Below are 13,330 nucleotides of genomic sequence, written 5' to 3'. Positions count from 1 at the left end.
TAAAACAGATAAACAAAATCTCGTGACTTTAGACCTGCACAGAAGACGATACGAAAACATATCGCATGAAAGAAAAAGCTTCAAAGATTTGGAACACTTTCAATGAGAAGAGATGAATGAATTTAGCACCGTTGGATGATATAGACGAAAAGGTGTACTGATATGGAGACCCACTGCAGACTGTCAGACTATAGAAATGTAGTGTTTTAAAAACGACCTACTTGTACGGTAGCCAATGACTTAAACCCTGATTCAAATAGGAAGTTTGGTAACCTGTAGTTACCGCTCCCCCGCTAATTGAATTAGAGGCAACTTCTTACTGACATGTCGATGACTCGTGACACACTAGACGTGACCAAACAACTAAGGCTACTATTGGTGTAGTGATTTCGTCATTAAATCGGCAACGCGAACAAGTCACGGCAGAAAGTGGAGGCGGCGCGCGCATCTTTCGCCAGTGACTACTATATATCGTCTGCTAGCACCCATCCCCTCCCCCTATAGGGTCTCGTGAATCCGCGGCCCCATGCTGTACCCGTTTCAGTCATAGCCTTTTGTAGTAGGCGAGCAGGCTCGGCTAGCTATACCAGAAAACGGGGGCCTCTTGTCATTTGTGAAAAGATTCAAAACCGAGGTGTAGTTAGCGGAGAGCCCACTTCGAAAGCCAAGCAGTGGACGATTAACACCCAGTGGGAAGCCTCCTACTCCTCATCACTCTTCCCCATTTCCCCCTTTGCTTCTCTGAGTCTGAGAGAAAGAAAGATAGAGGTAGACACTGACGGAGTTGGTTGGTAGATCCACTGGCTGAATTGTCGAAGTCTTATTCCTGCCTTTTTGCACTCGGTGAATATCTTCAGTGCCTCTGCTCACAACCATCTCACAGGATTCTTACGGTTGTCACCCTTCCCTATTGTCACAGGTAAGCTTCTTAAGATCATTACGACATAGGTTCGAACATGTATGACTGTTTAATGAGTTAAGTACCATGTAGGCATCATGGCATGCACAACATCATAGTCTGCTACTTGTCTTCTGGGGGGAAGTGAGCAATCAGAAAAATCTAGACCCAAATCTGTTTTCACTTTCTTTCGAGATGCCTTGTAATTGGGGAAGATATTGAACACTTCGCGGTTTGATTGCTACTTCTGAAAAAATCTATTCCCGAAATCGTATCGAAATTGTTTGATTTCAGTCCTACACATTTATATTAAGAGATGCATTATGTCATCATTAGTTCAATATTTTGATATGCAAACTGCCATTGGACGAAGAACTTACAAGATATTATGTAATGCTTTTCATGAAACACGCGTGTTCAAGCGCATGCGTATCGACAGACGTCGCTGAAAGAGTTTGCGTATTCGTTTGCCAAAAATCGAAAGTATTTCACTACAGTTTATCAAATTGTCAAATTTGACTATTGTCGCCTTCAACTTGTAAAGGAAACAAAATTGGTTTCCTATGTTAACTTCTCGTCATGCTTACAGCTGATTGTGACAGTAAACGTCACCTCTTCGAGATTTCATTTGTTATAACTTGGCAAAGATATCTTGTCTAAGTATAGTGTATGCGTCAGAAATGACTTGTGAGGACTTTCGTCTGAAAACCCAGACATTTTTCTTCCAGGACTAATTTTAGAACGTGTATTTCAAAATCTTAAAAGCTGTGTGTACGATCGATGTAATACAATTCTACATTATTCTTTCAATGTCTTAATATAAGTTGCTGTTTCAGAGAGTGTGCAACCACTTTTCAGCTCATTACATTCTGAAAATCAATATTCTGAATTGTTTAAGAAAGATATGTGGACAGATGATGAACCTTATTATTCAACTAAGTAACCAAAGAAAAATGTAATTGCCCATTACAGGAACAATAGTTCTGAGTTTTCATAATAGAATCTGTTTTGAACTTTGCTTGATGAGCATGTCTGTGGCATTGTGTAAATACCATTTTTATTCCGTCGGGCACCACGGGTTAATGTGTACTTAATCCATGTCAGATACAAAATCTTTCTTGCAATTTGACAATTTCCTCTTTTGGGGGTCTAAATGTAAAAATCTAAACCACAATAATTGTCACATTAATATGTCTATACATGTAAATGCTAACAATCCTAATTGAGAGTGTAGGAAACGTTGATGATGTTCAGCTGACTAGCTAATTATAACATCCTATTATTTCTCAAAAACGTTATTCATATCAAATCTCCAGGGGAAACATCAATTTGTTTCATAATATAATTGTAATCGTTATGTCATGATAGCCCGGATACTAACGTGATAATTCAAACCAAGTTGGTCAAGTGAGTTTCAAGGACATTACATATTCTTTAATCTATGATAGATAATAAATTATCTTCAACAATTTGTTTTGGAGTGTTTTCGTTTGTTTGCGTAAGACAACGTATTTGAGAAAGGTCGTCAAATCGCCGTTAATCGTGTTTATTATAACTGATATTGATGAAGTATGCAAATTTAAACTTCAGTGCTATTGTTATACCACTTTAGGACTTGTCATTTATCTTCAGTATCGTACTGTTTGTGTTGGTCTTACTATCTTAGGAAATACGACAAAGTATGGCTCTCTTGTATTTATATACTGTTCAGTAGATGTTTAATATGATCATCGGTGAGAAGAAATTATCAGTGCTGTGTGGTTGTCATTTGAACTCTAAAGTTGTATATAAGAAGGAATCATCATGCTCGATTCCGAGGGAAGTCACTTGATAACTAAATATTTGATATAGGATACAACCTCATGAGTTACTTTTGAAGAAAAATTAAGACAATGCCTTTGCCAAGATAGTAGATATTCAATTTCTGGTGATAATCTAATTGATGTATATTGAAACATTATGATTAATGGGTCGGCAAAGTTTATATCCTACCGTAGTTTCGAGACGAAAATTGATCTATTTAATGCGCGAGATTACGTGGAGTGCCAAATAGACGCTTCTTGCTGTTGATTGCCAAATCCAATTTTACAGATTGTTGTCTGAGCAAGGATCAGGCTAATTGACGCTCTGACTGAAAGAGAAAGTTGAGTTCTGCTGAAGATGGGAAAATAATCTACGAGTTTTCTCATTGTTTGTAAATCATGTGGAAGAAGATGACAAGAAGAAATAGCTGTTCTTCAAGTGCCGTGGCATATCTGAAATATGAAGGAAAGGACGACAGCAACAAGATTTTCGTTGGTTTTGAAATCAAATTTCAGTACGTCCGATTGAAAATCCTGTCATTTTTAAGCGAAGCTTCTTATGTCTTCTTCGAATACATAACTTGTTTATATCTTAATTCGAAGGGTTGGCAAGAAAAGACTTTAGCTGTTGACCACTATCTTTTTTCTTAAAAGTGTATCCTTTCTCTTACATGTTCAACGATGCGAAGAAATCGTCGACTTCAACCTTTGATCAAATTATTGATTATTCTAGTGGATTTTTTTTAGCTGTTGATCATCTCATTCAGATCAATGGATTGGGGGTATTCAGGTGGAGTTAAGAGGAAGAAATAAAAGTGAAGTAATGATATGCAAATTAAATCCGTGATATAAGGGGACTTTTATTGTCCTGATGGCTTTGAAACGTTGGCATCCCTTGTTAAGCTTATACAAACTTGCATTTGAACTACTTTTATAATCAGCTGCTAGGTTGAACAAGATTTACCGCTATACTGTAACGTGACGTTAATTACCAGACGGAAAAAACATCGACTGAAGTAAGACGCCAAACATGCGTCGGCGGTTGCCAATCTAAGGAAGTTGAATTGTTGACACCTGATTAGCGTTTAATTTAGGACTTGAGAATGAGAGTAGAATGGAATTAGAAAGGGGTTAACGACTAACAGTATGCAATGCAAGTTGTTACGTAGGCTATATCAAATTGCCGTATAAATATATGAGAATAGACGGTGAGATCATTCGTCTTCTGGCCAGGATTCAAGTTCAGTTTAATGATTCACTGGATACTCCAAACATTTTTCATTAACAAACCACATCCCAAGAACAAATTATGATAAATGTTTAAATTATTAAATGGGAATATGTTTTATACGGTCTGCTTTACTCCAAACTTGAATAGAGATTTACATGATATTGGTGAAAGAACACAAACACACTTTCCATTCACGTGAATGTGGTAAACGATTTTGATCTTACAATATCATTTAGTGTCGACAATAAACGATATTGCCACAAATATGACTTTATTGGTATATTTGTACTATCTAGGACCGACAGGAATACATCAAAAATCGATTTCTCCAAAATGTGGTCACAAAGTCTCCCTATATATAGCCATAAAATAACCTCATCCTCTGTAAATAGACCCAGTAAAAATAGATCCTGTATTGTTTGTTTTATTTCCGAAAATCATCATAAAAAACAATAACACAATATAACAAAATCAAAGACTTATATAACAATGATAGAATGATAAAACGGTTGGATAGTCCATTTCAGAGCCATTAACCTAATGGCTCTGTTCTTCCATGGAGTCCAATATATATATAATGATACTATAATAAGCAATGATATAACAAAATAGTAAGTCGTAATTAAAAATATTTTTAAAAAAACAACAACATTGTACTCGTACTTAACTTAACTAAATCAAATTAAATTTAATTAAACAAAAAACACTAACAAAAAGCATTAAAATCTATTCAAATATCCCCTACCATCCCTAATTTAACAAAATACGACCCCACCCTTATCACCCACCCTGCTAACAATTAACTTGATTAGTTTTAAAATATTCTACACATTATCTAATTTAGTCTGTTATTAAATTGGTTATGTTTATGGCAAAAGCCAATGGGATTGCGAAATTTAAATATCAAAATAATTGAAGTATTTTTGAACATGTTTATTAAACAAATTTAGTGTGCCTAACTGACGGAGCTTAATAGGTAGTTCATTGTATAACACGGATCCCCGATATAAGAATGTACGTTTACACTGATTGGTTCTTGGTTTCGGAAGCATTAAATTGTCATTATATCTTAGCCCGTAACACTTTTCGTTAAATACAAATGTATCAGTCATATATTTAGGTGCTAGCTCATGAAATGTTTTAAACAGTAACGAACACATATGTCTCCGACGTCGAGATTTTAGGGTTTCCCAATCCAAGGTATCGTGAATCTGCTGAATAGATATATGTTCACCAGGTTTAACCTGAAGAATAATTCTTCCTGCTCGATTCTGAAGTTTCTGAAGTTGATCAAAATGATTATTATTTGCAGTTTGCCAAACAGTATCTGCATAGTCAAAGTGAGGCATAATTACAGATGTATAAATTAGTTTCAGATTTGACTCATTAATAAAATACCTCAATCTCCTCAAGAAACCAATCATTTTCCCAATTTTTTTGTTCAATTGCTCTATATGAATATTCCACTTAAGTTCACAATCTACATTTACTCCAAGATATTTGAAACATTTTACTTGAATTAGCTTAGTGGCATTTATCTCTAAATTGAGAATATCATGCTTAGAAAGCATAAACTTTGTCCCTAAAAGCATGCATACTGTTTTACTGGAGTTCACAAGATTGTAGATGTCCTAGCTCTTCGTTTAAAACTGATTGAATCACATCTACATCTTTGTGGGAATAATACATAACCGTGTCGTCGGCATAAAAGTGCAAATTGCATTTCGTGAAAGACCTAGGCAGATCGTTTATACAAATTAAAAATAGCAGTGGCCCCAGTATTGAACCCTGAGGTACGCCGTAATCAAGGGATAATTCCTCTGACAATGTTTGTCCTATGGAAGTTCTAATACGTCTTTTCATTAGATAATCCTGAAACCATCTTAATGAGGTACCTTGTACTCCAATATCATAAAGTTTTTTAATTAGAATTTGGTGATTGACAGTATCAAATGCCTTATGTAAATCGACAAAGACACACCCAGTATATTTCCCTTGATCAATTGCTTCAAGCCATTCATCAGTTACTTTAATAAGTGCAGTAGTTATGGAATGTTTCGATCTAAAGCCCGATTGCTCCTTCACTAATACATCATTGTCATTCAAGTAATTAAGTAATTGTTTTTGAACAACCCTCTCCAAAAGTTTGTAGTACAACATTAGTATAAATAAAGAGTCTAAATTCGAAACATTTTTGTTTATGTCGAGGGTATTGCGATGAAAGAAACATTACGCCACAGAAAGAATCTTAAAAATCAAAGTTTATTGCCCAATACAAATTAAGATTTAAACTGTAACCGTATAGTTTGACGGGAAAACTGATCGGTTTCTAAGCCTGAGAAAAGAGTGGATTTTGCAAATTTGTAGAAGTTAGAAGGGGAATTCATGGGGTTATTCTACTCTTTTAAGTCTAGAAAAGCCAACCAAATCTCTGCTGACCCCTGTTACTTTTACCCAAACCGCCATTTTACCGGGCGTTTCATAGTATCGAGGTCTGATTGATTCCCTTGTGTTAAGCAGCACGTTTGCAGGCTTGTGACTTGTCAAAAACAATCACAATTTGGCTAACTCTCTTCTCCCATCTTCCTAACCGACTCTAAATCTATCCCCCATCTTGAACGGGTGCCAGCGGGAGCCCTGACACCCAACTTGTGCCCATTTCCGAGCTTAGGACAAATTTGCGGCAACCAGGTCTAAAAATGGCGGCGTGACTCACGAGCGCGCTGAAATGAACAGCTTGTATAACCTCGCGCGCTCTCTTTTTCTCTACTGACTGAGACTTGAGTGAAACTAAGCCATGTTGTCTCTGGGGCAGGCTTGTCTGCCTCGTCTATCTTTTTTTACTAATTTTTGTTAAATCACCAATTTTTGTCAAATTACCAGGGGAAAAATCAGGTGGAGAAAAAGGAGCCGTATGGTTAAACTTAAGCAGTCTTTGCTGTAATCTGCGCCATTTTTTTCTTCTAATTTTGTCCGCACATTTGGGACCACTCAGTGTGGCAAGATATCTGTTCCCCATAGGTTCTGATCAAATGTAGATTAATGCGGGATTGAAATACTTAGATTATCACGTTAGACACCGTTTTATGAATAATAATGATAATGTCACTCAACTAGAATATATTTAAGTATAGAAATGTGTATAAAATAATTAATTTTCTGGGGTTTTCTTGTATACAGGGCCCTTGTGGAAAGCAAAACCCACATTGCTGCCATACATTATTGAATAAAATAGTTTAAATAGTCTTAGGATGATTGTTTTATTTAAACGATTTTCACATTTTAAAATGTCTCGCTGAGTAGGCCTTGATTGTTTTTGAAATCATACTAAAATGAGTTTCCCCACTATATCTCTTGGCGTTTTAAGGTAATATTAGGCAAATTTCATTAAAACACAATTCTTAACACTTTTGCGAGAAGTTTTCCTACATTTGTTATTCTCCATCCAAGTGATGTAATTGGTAGGAAGAAATTCCTTAGATTTTATGCGCCTAATCTGTGTTGTACTAAATAAATCCATCTGTTATCAATGTTATTATCATTATTATTATCATTATTATCATTATTATCATATTATCTGTTTTTCGAATCTAAAGATCTAAAAGTCGCTTTCGAGTCTATTTTGAAAAAAAAGATGAATGATATCCCATATCATATATTGGGCATCACATTTTCGCTTTTTCTTATTTTTAAAGATTCAGAGTAGACTCATTTCTCTCATCATCTACTCGATGCACGCTTTCCGGGCGTAACTGTTAAATGACGAGCACAATCTTACTTTCCATTCCCAAAGACATTAATAAGTCAAAATGGTATGAATAAATATAATCTGTGCGTGCAAGCGATCATCACATCCTGATTATGTCGAGAAACTAAAATTAGAACTTTCATTTGGCGTGGATGAGTAAGAAACCAGGCAAGGCAAGCAAACGTATGATGAAGTCAAGGATTTAAGGGAACTATGATGAAGAATTTAAAAAATGTATGTCGTGGAAATGGGTACGGTTGTGTACAAGGGTTTAGGGACGTTTGGTGACATCCGTTTCAGAAGAAGAAATGGATAAATAGCTGCCATCGCTGAGCCAGAGACGGCGTTAAGCCTAATCTGAAATAGTTTTTCTCTCTCGAAAGGGAGAAAGCTGCTCTCGCTGACTGGAGCTATATCAGAATAGAGAGGAAAAGGGGAACATCAAGGTCGGGAAAGGTTCTGCTCAGGGAGACAAAATTCAGGGATTCTTTTCAGGAAAACGTGGGTTCAAGGAGATTGCTTTTTCTGTCTTAATTTATCATATGGATAAAGGAAATTATTTGTGATATCAATTTTAAGAGGTATACATTGTCAACGATGTGGCGACGAGCAAGATCGTTACAATTCAAAAAGGTAAGAGCATGATGGTTTTTAGTACTTTTGTTTATAGTTTTGAAAAAACCTGGAATTTAAATGATTTTTTTTTAAATATAACCTAGCGATACCTTCACTCAATCAAACAGGTGAAGTACCTTTTTTCAATGATCAGTGCTATTACCAATGGTCCCAATTACACATTTCTCTATAACTTCATATCCTGTTACTTTTTGTTAGTTCGTTTGTTATATATCTATAAAGGTCGATAACCGATTTCCATTTTTAATGTTTTAATAATATTTGTCTAATGTGGTTTAATAGTAAACATACATGCAACAACGAATTAACAAATTTGAAATAAGATAAAGACAGACATGTTCTAAAGCCGTGCAAGGAGACCAAAACTAAACCGCAATGTCAGATACGTAAGGTCGTGAACGTGAAATAATCCCTTCTTATCTCACTAATACTTAAGGTCAGGGGCGTTTTCGATTGAACTAGAATTTGAGATCGTGTGTTACCATGTAATTCCGTGAAATATTGACAGAAAGTTCTAAAATCATATATTTATTATGTAAGCCTATTCAATAATACCGTAGTTCTGTAATTTTATTTTTAAGTAGAAAGATTCATTTGATTTTTCCGCAACTTCAGCAATTTTGTTTTGATAAACAGAGTCGTTGCATAATGTGATTCGCAGAAGTATGGGCAGTAAACAGAATTAAAAGAACATTATAAGTTAGTCATAGTTACATTAGGTTGCATTATCAGTACTCTTCTAACACCATTCTATAAACTTCGACTGAATCAACAAACTAATCTTTATGGATCAACGTCACATTTCATCTATTAAAATCTCTCATTACTGAACATAAATAGAATCACGCACGCACGTATTACCTACCTATAATCAAATACAGAAACTTACAATAACTAGTATGATTCAGATGATGTGACATTTTCAAACGTCAACATTATTGTTTTATCGCGTGATTTGAAATAGAAGTATGACGCAGCGAGGGAGAGCATACATAAAGTATCAGATAAAAAACAACAATGAATTACTGAGAGGGTGACAGATCTGTAAATGTTAGTGTTAGCGGGTAAATCCAGAGTTTTGTTTTGTAGAGATCAGTCACATATCCGGTTATCTGTAATAAAATTGGAAGGATTTTCATTCTATTATTCGTTGCCCCACTTCAAACATGGGGGTTATTGTATTTGGTTTAAGTTGGATCTTTACTTGTGATTTCCTTTTTTGTTCTTTATCTTTTTTTAATAATATACTATGGCACTATTATGCACGGTATTTTTGTTTAGTTCTTAATCGGGATTACATGATTGGATTTGATAGTGTTTGATTTAAACATACCATATCGTATGGTATCGTTAAATGAATCCATACATGTATATATCCGATCATGATGGGTTTTGTTTCTCCAAGTCTTCCAACAATGTCAATATTATTTTCATTGTCCGAAATAAAAACAAAGCGATTCTAGAAATCAATTCGACAAATTATACAACTTACGTCACCTTTTGCATTATTATCTATATTTAATTTGTTACGTAATCAAAAAGAGATGCCCCTCCCCTTCTCCAGATGTATGTCATACCTACTCCACCAACTGTTTTCAAGCATCATGGCGGAAATTTCTAATCAGGACCCAACACTTCGGACAGGTGTGGTGTGCCTTACTACGTCACACCCGCCCCCTTCCATTAAGGTCTTGTCCACGCTGTTGTTGGCTATGTCACTGTCTTGAGCTATTAAACATGACATTGTGTGCGCGATGGGCGGGGAGGGTGTATATAAAGGGGCGTACTCTTTGGGCGGCTGTCCGGAGAAAGTCATGTCAGCTAGGGGTCCGACGAGGTGGCAACAATAACCATCATACTTCAGTCATACCGACAAGACCGTCACCAAACCGACGATATATCGAACAAAATAACACCTTATGCCTAGTGTACAGTAAATTGTTCTTGTATGAGTGGGTATGGCCTTGTGACGAGGGGGTTTCATGGACCGTACACCCTCGGCCGATCGTCCAATGAAAAACCACTTGTATGCCCCTTGCACGCGGCGCGTCATTTACTTGACGTAAGGACTGCGTCATTAACCTGACGTAAGGACTGTGTCAGCAACAGGTGTTCGGTGTTGGCTTTGACGCGCCATACGTGAGGGTGGCATCGTCAACAAATGTTTGCGAAATGAACAGTGCTAACATTGCGATAATTAATGGAGCATGAGCTAATTTCCTCATTAGGCGAAGGTATCAACGCAATAAATGTTTGGAGTTGACCATAAAAAATACAGTATGTATAGGGAACAATCTCGTTTGCGTTGTGTAGGGTTAGCCTTGTATGGCAAACGGGATATTTTAGTTATACTCGCATCCAGGGCATTATTAGAGGGCGTTCTCGTGGATAAAAAGTTTTTAAAAGTTCTGAAATAATGTTACTGTTCCAGCATGCATCGAACAAATGCATATTGTAATTAACCAAGATAAAATCTAACTCACTAGCAAATTATACAAATGCATGTCGTTTTTGATAAAATAATTCTAGAAAAATTCAGCTACTTAAAATCGCCCCTTTACAGATATGTTGAAGTGCAAAAGAAAAAAAAACACCTTATGAACTTTACCTGTGAGAAAATTTCACATAATTACAAAAACTAAAAAAAGAAGAAAATTAAAAATAGTGATATGATTTAGATACAATTGGCTACAATTAATTAAGTCACTTTTTAAAGTCCATTTGATATTAATTGCGTTATATCCTGCGATAATTCATGATGCTCAATTTTCATACCATTAATTTATGTTTTGGAATTCACGTTTGGTTCTATGTTTATAGCATAAACAGAACAGATGAATTTGGAAAGTATTTTCCAAATCTATTTAAAGTAAGTGACATAGCCTGTGCGTGATACCTTTAAAAGATACGCATAGAATCTAATTTATGTTGTATTCTGTCTGTCTTACGTACATATGTAAATGGTAAATGCTAGCTATACTTGGAACTCAAGCTTATAACTGTGTACTTTTCTTACGTAGACGATCATTTCAGGACTCCTAGACATTTAACCAATAATCGGTTATTTCCGTCGACATTCCGGACCACATAGTGATTAGACACGTAGGAAAGCTAAGATTAACCCATTTAAAACGAGATTAAGAATGTCCATCAAACTTGGAGACCAGTATGATATTGTTTTGTTTGCCTTAGTCTTGCAAAAAATAAAGAATGATCTATTTCGATATTTCTCGAGAAAGATAAATATCCAAGGTTGATATTGGCTCGTGATTTTTGCCGGGTTAGTAAACGTCTTATCGGTACGACAATGACGGGTTCTTCTTGTACATAAACTACATTTCGATGTAATTTCATAATATATATAAGACTACACTTCTACTACTATTCCTAAAACACTTATGCCACAGTATTACTATTCCTATTCTACGACAGCTGCTACTACTTACACCATTACTATGTTTCTATATTGTCAGGACGACGTATAGTCAACCTGTTCGATACGTCGAGCCCCCCCCCCCTACTACCCATCCTCTCCAATTGGACCTTTAGTTCTCTAAGCTCAAAAAAGATTACCAACAGTCCTTTTCAGGACTACACACACACACTCAAGAAAGAAAGATTACCGACCATCCTTTTCAGGACTCCACAATCCTTCCCCTCTCTCACATGGTGCAACTGTAAGTCTGATGTATATCTACATCACCATGCAAGCCGAAATTATAAGCAGTATTTACAGGAACATTATAAGAGATTTATTAAATATGTTATAGATATGTGAAAATTGTAAGACTGTTTAACTATCTACAGTAGCCTTCAAACAATTTAGCCACTCATCCAAACGGGTCAAAATAGGGGTACATTTTATCCCTGGACATCTAATTCTAGAACGGAATGTAAAACACGCTTCACTACCCAACAGCCTCACTGCGGGTCATTAATGGTTCCAATCCTTTGTGCTTCCTTTTTATTGTAACATCCGCTCCTGAATATTGTGTCGCTCGTCTTCCCCAAAACGTGTACAATGGCTCTAATCTCCCCATTTTTTTTTCAATCCTCAATACAAATGCGAAGTCCAAAGACACTTGCTTAAATAGCCAAGTACGTGGGCCATACAATGAGGAATGTGTCATAAAAGAAGTTTACTAGCTACTACACCATTTTGCATCGTCGATCGCAGGGTTACGTTTTGGAGTGGTGTTTTGATTTCTATTTTAAAAGAAAACTTGATTTTGAGGACCATAACATATAATGTCTTTCCACCAAATTCAAGTGTATCGCCGGCGTCCTTTAGACTTGGGAGAATGTAGTTTTGACGATGATCGTATTTCGACGTCGACCAAGATCGACGTCCCTGTCTTGTCTATGGTATGTAAAAGTGACTGCCTAATCATGCTACATGTAATAGTCTATCTTGTTGTAGTTTTTCTCAGTCTGTGCGTTTCTTGCCTTGTTTGTATTGTAATACATGCTACATCATGCTGCCTGACTAATATTACAGATAGTGTTGTTGTTGTTGTTGTCTTCCGTGTTGGTCAGTCTGACAACCATTTGGTCTATCACAACGTTTACTATCAGCTAGATAATGTCTTAGTTGATGCAGATATTGTCCTCAACAGTTAATGCATGTTGTTTTGGATAAGTCAATAATGTGCGTGGGCTTTCAATACCCACCATTTATTTTCACAGGGATTAGGATTCGTTCAACTTGTTCACTATACTTCTATTGTGGTTACATGTTTCAATTAGTAGGAAATGAAAGAACAGGCATGCGCATTTGTATAACTTAAATCATACTGATTTATTGCCGAATTTAGGGGGCATGTTCATCGGGAAAAATTGTTGCTGACATTTGCATCTAAATAAAACACAGTTTGTAGCATTAACCCCTGAATAGTGTGGCCTGTGAGCAAGTTGCTAATTAACGAAAACTTTATGATACCTCTCTTTAATGACTTACTGAATCGGGTCACGAATTCAAGACCGGATGAATGTTAATGAAAAGAGGAGAATCTTTC

The 13,330-nt window shown here is 36.1% G+C and overlaps 1 protein-coding gene across 4 annotated transcripts in view; it reads left to right on the top strand.

The window, feature by feature from the left end:
• The window catches only part of LOC580912 (sodium bicarbonate cotransporter 3), a 57,774-nt gene that overhangs the window by 12,539 nt on the left and 31,905 nt on the right, over window positions 1–13,330 (top strand). Inside the window, exon 1 of one of the 4 annotated variants that reach the window (XM_780940.5) lies at window positions 533–919. The exons of 1 other annotated variant lie outside the window; for it this stretch is intronic. Coding sequence is in view for 2 of the 3 variants with exons in the window: in XM_011664717.2 (XP_011663019.2) it covers window positions 12,564–12,680 (117 nt within the window). In the remaining variant the exon portion in view is untranslated. Of the gene's footprint in view, window positions 1–532; window positions 920–12,405; window positions 12,681–13,330 lie in introns of those variants that run through there. 2 more of the 4 variants (XM_011664717.2, XM_003728844.3) reach the window with 2 other exon arrangements.

Source organism: Strongylocentrotus purpuratus, unplaced genomic scaffold, assembly GCF_000002235.5.
Source record: "Strongylocentrotus purpuratus isolate Spur 01 unplaced genomic scaffold, Spur_5.0 spur5_scaffold_7, whole genome shotgun sequence".
Taxonomy (NCBI): domain Eukaryota; kingdom Metazoa; phylum Echinodermata; class Echinoidea; order Camarodonta; family Strongylocentrotidae; genus Strongylocentrotus; species Strongylocentrotus purpuratus.
This window is presented reverse-complemented; position numbering and strand designations above follow the sequence as displayed.